The 9928-nt window shown below is 49.6% G+C and overlaps 1 protein-coding gene across 1 annotated transcript; it reads right to left on the bottom strand.

Moving 5' to 3' along the window:
• Positions 1 to 248: 248 nt before the first annotated feature.
• Positions 249 to 4185, bottom strand: WFIKKN2 (WAP, follistatin/kazal, immunoglobulin, kunitz and netrin domain containing 2). Its single transcript, XM_009821054.2, has 2 exons — positions 3985 to 4185; positions 249 to 1760 (listed from the first exon to the last, which is right to left on the bottom strand). The coding sequence occupies exons 1-2, from the start codon at positions 4183 to 4185 to the stop codon at positions 249 to 251; spliced, it is 1713 nt and encodes a 570-aa protein (XP_009819356.1).
• Positions 4186 to 9928: the final 5743 nt, after the last annotated feature.

Below are 9928 nucleotides of genomic sequence, written 5' to 3'. Positions count from 1 at the left end.
TAGTTAAAAGGCACTCCTATATGGACGAATTGATTTCAATGCAAGATTAATAGCCTTTTGCTGCTGTTTTACGTGCTTGCCAAAGACCATACTACATTGTTGCTAAGCATCATTAATGGATTAAAATAAGGGCTCTGCATAATTCCTATGGTGTATCTTCAAACAGCTTGTTTAGTTTGTGCACTAGCCTAGCGCTTGTTAGCCCTACGTAACACACGGGTCTGGAAGGCTGACACGTGTGGAGGAGGTTAATGCAATCCTAGGAACTCTTTCAAAAGCTCACAGGTTTTCTTGTGGATGACTTCGCGGAGTTTCCGCACGCGCCGGATGCTGGAGGTGCCCACAAAGCTGTCTGGCTGTAGAACAGCCATGCCGTTGTGGACATCTCCCATGATGATGAGCTGGCCATCCACTGTGGTCATGTTGGGACACGGGCAGCTCCAGTCCATGTTCAAAAGCGTGATTTCTAGTGGTTCCTTCCCCAGGAATTTTAATCCCATTTTTTCATCTTTGAGAATCTCCTCCACTGTCACCAGGGCATGTCCCGAGTCTTGGTCTTCGGTCAGCTCTGTTATACGGCCCAGGATAACAAAGTCGCTTTTGCAGAAGCTTGTCACCAGCTTCTGGCGTGGTTTGCAAGCTTTGCAGTGCGTGTTCTTCGGGAAAGGGCACATCTCTTCGCAGGCCTCCCGGCTCTCAAAGTTGTTCTCGTTGCCTCCACACCCGCCATAAATGAAGGACTGGCACTGCTTTGTCAAGCTGTTATAGGCCCACCTGGGCTCATAGGCCTTGCAGTGGCCTTGGAGGGCTGGCAGATTGCAAATGTTGATTGGGCCGTTCATGCACGTTAACATACAGTTCTCGTAGGTCTCAAAGTGGTTGAGGTTGCTGTTACAGTTCCCGTAGATGAAAGTAAAGCAGTTGTTTTTCTTTGCATCATAGTACCACCTGGTCTGCTCTTCCCCACAGTCTTCGCTGTCTGGTTGCTTCAGGCACTCATCGGTTGGAAAATGTGTTTTGTTTTGGGAAGCTTCTTTGGATGTGGGTTCTCCTTTGATGACTGACAAAGGGAAATCAGCCCTGAGAAGGCCCCCGCTGTTTTTAGCGGTGCAGGTATAGATGCCTGCATCTTGGAGCTGGGTGTTGTAGATGACCAGCTGGGCGATGTTGGTGACCACGACATTCCCTCTGACATGATTTGGCTTCATAATGACTTTGTCTTTCCCATCGACCTGCTTCTCCCACGTGATTTCTGGCTTGGGTCTCCCTGTAACATCACAGAGGAAGCTGACGGTCTCTCCCACGTAGACGGACTGATGGACAGGGTTGTTCACTAGAGCAGGCGGCAAGATATCGATGACCGTTGTCTCAGAATAGGCAGTAGTAGGGCGAGCTGTTGTTTCTGGTGGGATAGGGCTGGTGTTTGGCCAGGTAAGATGGTACCTACAGGTGACTACGTTCAGTGTAATGCCTTTGATGCACGCTTCCGCATCCATGTAGCACTTGTTGTAGTAGGTGAGCCCGTCAGAGGCACAGGTGAAGCTCGGCTCCTTCTCGCACCTGTCCTTGCACTTGCAGACAGGTTGCCCGTCCCAGATATCACACTCTGAGCCTTGCTGGATGCACATGAAACGGTCGCAGGTTGCCTCTTTGGGCATTCCCACCGGCCCTTTTTTCCCCTTGACATCCATGTACCGAGCCGCCACACAACTCTTTGTTCCACAGACATTGGGGCAGCACTTCTCAAAGGTCTCGCACTCCTGCGGGGAACGAAAACAACCTGATCGTTACTGGGGACAGAGTAAAGACCTTTTTAGAGACCCAGCAAGCAAAGAGCCCAGATACTATCAAGGTGTTAGCTCGGGGGACCCATGTCTGCCACAGACGTCTGCGGTCCAAAACCCCGTGTCCCCACCGGCAATGAGTGGAAACATCCCTCCGGCATCAGCTGAGAGGTGTCTAAACACACTGGGGTTTCTCAAGGGCTTCAGGAGAAGACTCTAGAGAAAGAAAATGTATTTCTATTTCTTAAACACTAACCTCATCATAAGTCTTTCCTAGAGTCACATGGACTGCTTGACTACTGAACCAACAACCCCCCTTCCGCACTCTTCGAAATGCCTAAGGACAAGCCCTGAGAAACAAGAGCGGATGGAAGGTCTTATCATATGGCTGTAGGCAGTAATCCTTCTTATTTTCCACAGAAGTATGTAAAGTATTATTTGAATTCCCTGAGACTAACAGCCTACTCTTGGAGGTGGAACTGCCAAGGATTTGTAATTGTTCACATTGTAGAGGAAATAATAGAATATCTCAAAAGTAAGGAAATTCTTGCTCCAAAAATAATTTTTCTATGGTATTTAGAAAAACAAACCCAAAACAGCTCATTATGGCTTCTCTGTCCTATTTTAGTCCTATTTTCAAATGCAGCATCGCTCTTGTAGTGATTTATTACATCCCGTCTCAGCTACAGTCAGCTCTGAATTGCGGTTAATTTTAGCAGAATTTTCATCTTCTGTGCAGAAAAGGTATTTGATATCTGTGATCACAGCTGCTGGGTTGTTGTGGATTACTTTAAGGGACCACGAATGCTGCTACCATGTACACAACGGGGCACACTTCCACCGTGTGTTAAACCTCTGCAGCCCCCCTGAAGTCCAACAGCTTTCTCCGTAAGTGAGAACAAAATGTTTTTTAAGCTACCAAACTAAATAGCTTCCCCTGAGTCCAGTATCCTTTCCTTATTGGGAAAAAGATGACCTAATAACATAACTCTTTCCCCATTTCCAGCTGCAGATTAGTAGGTTTCAGAAGCAAAGTTAGAAACCAGAACGGGTAACATTTTCGGCTGAGGTTAAGGAGCGTGGCTTTAGCAAAGTCGGTGGCAGAGTCCTTGGCTGCTTGCAGACCACTCACTCCATGCGAGGTCCCAGGACTCTCTGCTGCCACAAGGCAAAAGCGAATTATTTTTAGCCAGTGGCTTCTGGCTTTCAGCTTTTGACCAGTAAATTATTAAAACAACGTCCTCTGCTGCTGGGTTTTTTGCAGGTGTTTTAATATTCATTGCTGCACCTGGTAGTTGAAATAGAGGAGGCTTATTGAGGAATGACAAAAGTAACAGCAGCACCTTCATTCATAACACAGGGGATCCATCTGAGCAAATCTCTTTGTTTACCTGATGGCCAGCCTTTTTCTCTCTCCCCCCCCCCCCCCGCCCCGACTCCTTTTAGCATTGCAGAAACAGCCCTGCTACAGAGCATAAACCCAATGACTTTTTTCAGCATGGTACATGTTGCTGTCAGCCTGGTTTGGGCTGCAGGAGCTCTGCCGTTGGACGTGATGTAAGAGGCAGGGCGAGCAGGTATTTTCAGATGCCAGCTTGAGCTGGCAGTGCTGACAGGTTGAAAAATGAATTTTAGGCTTGTAAACTAAGCACATTTTGAGCTGGGAGCATCACAGAGAACATCTGCCTGGTCATTTTAACCATGCCCCTGTTTTGCACTCCAAGCACGCTTTGTGTTTCAAGTGCGGCAAAGGCTGATGATTTACATGTTAAATCAAACCATTTCATACACAATTCCTCCCGGGAATATAAAGCGTCGATGATGGCCACCAACAACAAAGAGCATGGTGACACTGCTAAAATACTACAGATTGGCCCCAGGGCATGCTGAGTTCTGGAGTATTAAATTCAGATGTTTCTTTTGACAAGAAAGCAAAGAAAATGATCAAACAGAGCGAGCGCTGTACCCACATCAACGTAAGTGACAGCTGCCACACACCTCCCCACTTAACTGACAACTCATCAAACCTTTTCTATTTTATATAGGTCACGGGTCAATTAAATAGGTGCGCTGCCTGCATCAAGTCCTGCGCGGTGCCGGCGCCTTTCTACCTGGAACAGAAACAGACTGCGGTGCAAACAAGCCCACCGACAAACCCCATCGCCCGCGAGGCAGAGAGATAAAAACGTGCATCACTCACCAGATCAGCTTCGCACTCTCTCTTGCAAGTGCTCTGCGCGTCTACCCACAGGTTGGGGTTCATGTCATTGGGGCATATCCCAGCGTGGGAATACCGGATTGGAGGTAGAGCTCTCCCTTTCAGAGAGACCTCCAGAAGCAAGAGGACACTGCTCTTCCCCAGCAAGATCCACATCCACCGAGTGAACAGCACCAACAACATCTCAGAACTTCTCCAGGGCAATGGCAGTGAGCGAGCTGGAGGGAGTTCTTGTTTGCTTGGGGTTGCTTTTTTTTTTTTGTTGGTAAGCCTTAAATTTTCGAGGAACCCAAATGCACCTGACTTCTGTAAAAACTTCAGCAAGCTCCTTTGCTGCCTCCGTTGATAGTGCAGTTTGGTCTGGACCTCATTGGATTAAAGGTCCTAGGAAGTTACCCCCTTATTTTAAGAGAAATGCTAATAGTCTGAGCAGAGTTAGCTCTATTTATACCCTGCCTCTGTTAACAAGTCAGAAAAAGTAAACTTGATTTCTTTGACAGGCACACGCTTCCTATGTCCTGGTGGCAGTCAGACAGATTTGTTGCAAGAAAAAAAAGCTGGAAAGAGTTTAAAAGGCTGGAACTGGCACGGTGGGACCCCTGCATGTTTCTGAATGCAGGGAGGCCTTCTTAACCCCTTTAGACCTAAAGTACTTCCCTATGCTAAGAATGGCATTTACTTCTGAAAGAGTACTTGTCTAAATAACACGGACCCGCGGTCAGGGGATTTCCCCACGGCAAGGGGCTACACAATCGCTCGCTAAAAGGAACGAGTAATAGGATTGAAGCAATTAAAGCTAGAATATCATATTTTAACAAAGGAAGTAGGGAAGAAATAACTTATTTAAACTTGGGATCGACAAAGCAGCGTGTCTTCATAACTTCTCCCGGGGTTCCTCCGGGCTTTTTTCTTCTCTTTGGTGGGGAGATTTCCAGGATGCTGAGTTTCACACTGCCCTCCAACCCCACCAGCAAGACGTTAAAAGTGTCCCTGAATTCCTCCACATTTCCTGACAGCCAGATCTCATTGTACAGTGCATTGCTGACCCCTTTAACAGCGACAACAAAAAAATAGTAGAAGTTCAACTCTATGGAAACCTGCATAAAGGAATGTACAGCATTTTTGCATTGGGGGGCGGGGGGGAAATGCAGTCAAGCTGAGTTCCTCGTTCCCTGATTATTACAGCAAGGGGCTGATCCTGCTCGTGCTGAACACGTGCCAAAATCCAGAGACAAGTGGCAGAAGTCAGAGTTGCTCAGCACCTTCCAGGATTAGAGCCTTTGGGCTGAGTTCTGGGCTAGCTTGGATGGATCCTGCACGGTGCTAAGAGCCTCCTGGGAGGACCAGGTAAGTTTGCATCCCACGTGGGGTTCAGCAGGGCCGGACCAGCAGCGCTGTGCTTTGGGAGGAGGGGAGGTTGTGCATCTGCCCTGTGCCCAGCGCTGAGCGCTGCAAAGCCGACAGACCCGGGTGCAGTCAACCCTTACTTTAGTACAGTTTTTCCGTTGCGTTTATTAAACCAGGGTTGTTTTTCATGGCTGAGTTTGGGCCTAATTCTCTCCTGAGTGATGATGGCTGCCTACCAGTACAACCAGCAGTGAACTGGGCCACCATGCAGGCAATGCCCCAGGCCATGGGGCTCCTGCTCCTCCCCTGGGGCAAGGCAGCAGAGTGCAGTGACCCGCTGGTGTTTCCCGAGGATCGCCTCCGAAAGGAAGGGAGAGCAACCTGGAGCCAATCTGCCCTCGGCTGTGGCATTTCTGTGGCAACCCAGGCTTATGAAAGAGGCTCTAGCAGTTTTGATTTGTGTGACCGCATTAACGATATGCATAGTATTTGAATTTCATATGACGTGCGGAGAGAAGTTGTCCAAATTAGCTATTTATAAGGAGCGAAGTCAACCACCAGGCAGCAGTTTGCAGTTGATTTATTCTCTCTGAAACTTTAGAAACCTGCATGACACTTGTACAAAGTGCGGCTGTGCGCAAAATGTTTTATTCAATACTTGTTTACAAAGACAAACGCAGCACCCTGTGATGCCTAAAAAAGCCAACCAAAAATGACACATTCCCAAGAGGTACTTAAAATTCTTACAGCTCTATTAACAACAAAATCACATGTATTAGTGGTTCTGTTGACTAAACAAAGACACTTTATATTGTAAAACTGACTACAGATAAGCTTTGAAAGCAGCTGTATGTGGGGCTCAAAGAGCGCGGGTGTCCCAGGCACTGGAGGAGCCGCTGTGATGAGTGTGGGGGTCTCACCCCAACAGCTGCTGTACGTGCAGGGAATTTGCCCTCGGTCCGTGGCGTTACCACCATGAAGCCATGGATAAATCCATCCCGTCCTCAGGGTCCTTTTGGGCTCTTTTACCCCATTACCCCACTGGGCCGGAGGCTGGGAGCTGGTGGGTCCATGGTGCTCTGCAGCTTCTTGTCCCCTCTCCTGGTACCACAAAGCCACCTCCTTGCACACTTTGGCCCTGCTGAGAGACAGACCCACCAGTGTGGGCCCGACCCAAGCAGGACTCCCTTTCAATGAGGAAGGAATAACTCTGTCTTGGTTTTTTCCCCCTCCCAGATCAAGGATCCCTTGCCCAGAGGCACATTTCAGCTGCAGAGGACCAGAGTGGGGCTCTGAAGAATCAGACGCTGATTTGCAGCAGACAGACGCAGCAGTCTTCTGCTTTGCTATGTCCTCCTCCATCCAGAGGGATGTTCTCCACGGACAGGTAAGTTCCACCGCGGCCTTCTGCTTGCAGCACCCAGATACCACGTTCAGTGCGTGATGGCCAAGACGGTGGAGCTCAGAGGGTGACAGGTTAATAGCCCAGCTGAAGGAGCAGTGGCATGGGACATGCAACTCGGCTGATTTAATTGTGTCCCTGTTGCAGGTCAGTGGGGTTGTTCAAGGAAAGGCCATTGGAAGTGGCTGGATTTGATGTATTGTCACCTCAAACATCGGGTCAGCACTTGGCACAGCGGAGAGGGTCAGGGGCATCCCATAGGAGCTTGGGAAAAAGGGCAAAGCAACTGTCATTAGTGACAATGATGGTTTTGTCAGGTCACTGTACCAACATTATAAATGAGGCACAGGAAACGTGTTAACTGAGAAATCAGGCTTTCAGCAAAACTTTTGCATAGGAAGCCTCGTAGGGAATCAAATCCTGGCCTAATCCAATGGCAACTGGACAGACACTGTGCCTCTCTGACTCCCATTGCTCCAGGAACAGGGAGTGCTCAGCCCCGTGAAGGATCAGTCCCTTGGCCACTTGAACACAGTCGGGAGAGAGAGGAAAACAGCACCATAAATCTCCCCGTGAATGCGGGCAGGCAGCTCCTGAGGTCAGGGGAGGCAGTGAGGACTCTGAATAACCCTCAACAGCTGCCCCGTCCCTGCCAGGACATCCCAGATACGCTGTTACCCACCCTGAAGAGCACACCCAGGAGGGGACACCACTATGCTGGCTGCCCCGGGTTGGCTTGGGGACAGCGGGGACCCCAGTGGTCCCAGCAGGGATAGCCAAGCTCTGCCTGACTAATGCACTCAATATCGCCTGGCTTTCATTAAGGGCTGGTTTCTCACCTGGTTTAAATTAGTTTAACTACACTGACCTCAAAGGATCTGACCAGGTACTCCAGAACAACACCAGCTAACGCCAGCTGTGAATCAGGGTCTTTGTCAAGGTCCCTGGGCATAGTTTTTCTGTTCTTTCTTGTTTATAAAGCATCGTGCATTTTTTCTTTAATATAAGAAATGAAATAATCCTTATTCTCCATTTCTATGAACAAATCTATTATGAACGGCGAATTTACAGCTTATCATCCATGTCAGATAATGATGTGATAAAGATCTTCCCAAATGAGTTCAAGCCTTGGAATAAACCCTGCTACCACCCCAAAATCCCCTTTCTGATCAAGGTATTGATCTGAGTCCGTTGGATGGGGAGCTGGGATAAGCTTTCTCTGGATCTCAGACGGACAAACCTGAGTCCTGATGGCACAAAGCAACATCCCAGATCTGCTTCCAGCAGTGGGGATACGCGGTCTCTGACCAACCTGTACTCCACAGATGTCCATCTGACACTACACCACCATCCTGAAAAGCCCTCCTAGGAAGTCCTGGTTAGAGCTGTTGATCTAGAATTGGCTTAACTGTTGCTGTTTCTTGTAAATTATAATTTCTTTGCCCTTTTTCTTACTCTTCCCAAGCTCCTATGGGATATCCCTGCCCTTCTCTGCTGCACCAAGTCTTGACCCAGTGTTTGGTGTGGCCCCTTCTAATCTAGGAGGGAAATGGGATTCTCTGATGCACGGGAAAGTATAATTGTGTTGGTTTTTCCTTAAACCACTGTTAAAGGAACAGCAAACTGTTGGTCGTATTTATCAGGCAAAATGAACAATCCTCATCTGGAGTTACTCAGCGGATGGCGGATTGATTTGCTGGTTTTACTGTGGAAGGGCTCTTGGCAGGAACCGTCACCCTGCGATGTTAAACCTCCCATCTCCCATTGATCTCTGCCTCGGCAATGGGGCCCTTCCAGATTCGGCCTCTCGTGCTGTCTGGGCCTGCCGCCACTCGCAGCCAGTTTTGCCAACACAAACACAAACCACCCCCTCTCCAGGCACGGCCGTGATTCATCGCTGCCGGGTGGTAGCTTGCTGGCTGCGGCATCGAGAGCCCAAACGCGAGGGCTCACGGCTGGAGCGGGCGCTCGTCTGTGCTGGGGGTGCAGTGGGTGCCCGCGGCACCCACCGCCGGGAAAGGCAAGCCCCGGGGCTGCAGGTTGGACCTGCGTGCCTCCGCTGGACCTCTTCTGCCTTTAAGCTTAGCTTAAAGCAAAGACTCTGCTCCTTGAGGCCTCCCTCCACCTCCACGCAGGGCAGCCGGGCACAGCAGCAGTGGTACTAACTCCCTGCACCGCCCGGGCCAGCGACCGGCCCCTTCCTCCAAACCGGGCACTAAAACCTGTCCTGCTTGCAGGGCCCCTGATCAGCCAGGCAGCCCCAAGGACACGCTCTGCTTCAGCCCCACCGTCATCATTCACACTCCTTAGGTGGCTCCTTGTCCATGCACAGATGAAAATGTAATGCCTGAACAGAAAAGCACTTTTTAAAAAAACCTGTCTTACTTACAATGTTCCCGTCTGTATGTAAAGCTTATTGCACTTAAAGCTGATAGCCAGACATTGGAGAGGGAATGTCACTGCCAGATCCCGTTTGGAGCACAGCTGACAACCGCTTGCCTCAAGCAGTAATGTTGCTTCCAAGCCCAGACAGAAATCCAGATGATGCCTCGGGGCCTCAGCTTTAGCTTGCTTTGGACTGCAAAGGGCCAAATCTTCCCCTTCGAGCGATGTCCCGCTCCCACGGCAGGACCTGCTCAGGGGATGGGCAGGAAGCCCAGCCTGGATGCCTTTCCACATCCCTTCGAAGAGTGCGTGTCTCACGCTGGCCATGAGGTTGGCCGAGCGAGGAGGATTTTCGGCACCATGTGATGCACCTCCGAAGATCAAAGCAAAGGCAGAGGCTGCGCTGGCCGCATGCGTTGGAAGCACGTGCATACGAGCAGGGGCAGATTTGGGCTGAAGGTATGCAGTCGTAATGGTGTGCCTGGGTCCTATTTTCGGGGCTGTTCATATGGATAATTAGCAGTGGAAACCTATTTCAGTTCCCCCTAGTTAAGATTTTTGTCAGGGTTCCCTGTAAGTGCCTATAACTAACAAGTGCTGGTTTGGACTTCTGAAATAACCCATCTGAGCAGATAACAGCGTGTACGGACAGGCTCAGGGAACCGGGGGCACAGTTAGAGCAGCGATTGCTCACCGAAATGAGCCGCTGTTTATGTGCATTCTGCCTCACGCGCAGATGCTCAGTAAGCAGAAGTTAATGTAGTTAGACAAAAGGGCTCAGTTTGGGGGAAA

This window comes from Gavia stellata, chromosome 22 (assembly GCF_030936135.1).
Source record: "Gavia stellata isolate bGavSte3 chromosome 22, bGavSte3.hap2, whole genome shotgun sequence".
In the NCBI taxonomy this organism is placed as follows: Eukaryota; Metazoa; Chordata; class Aves; order Gaviiformes; family Gaviidae; genus Gavia; species Gavia stellata.
The sequence above is the reverse complement of the archived record's forward strand: the minus strand, read 5'-3'. Positions and strand labels throughout refer to the sequence as shown.

Coding starts and splice junctions, on each gene's coding strand:
- WFIKKN2 (XM_009821054.2), bottom strand. CDS start 4,185: ATGTTGTTGGTGCTGTTCACTCGGTGGATGTGGATCTTGCTGGGGAAG. Junction 1,761..3,984: donor GAGAGTGCGAAGCTGATCTG/GTGAGTGATGCA, acceptor CGTTCCCCGCAG/GAGTGCGAGACCTTTGAGAA.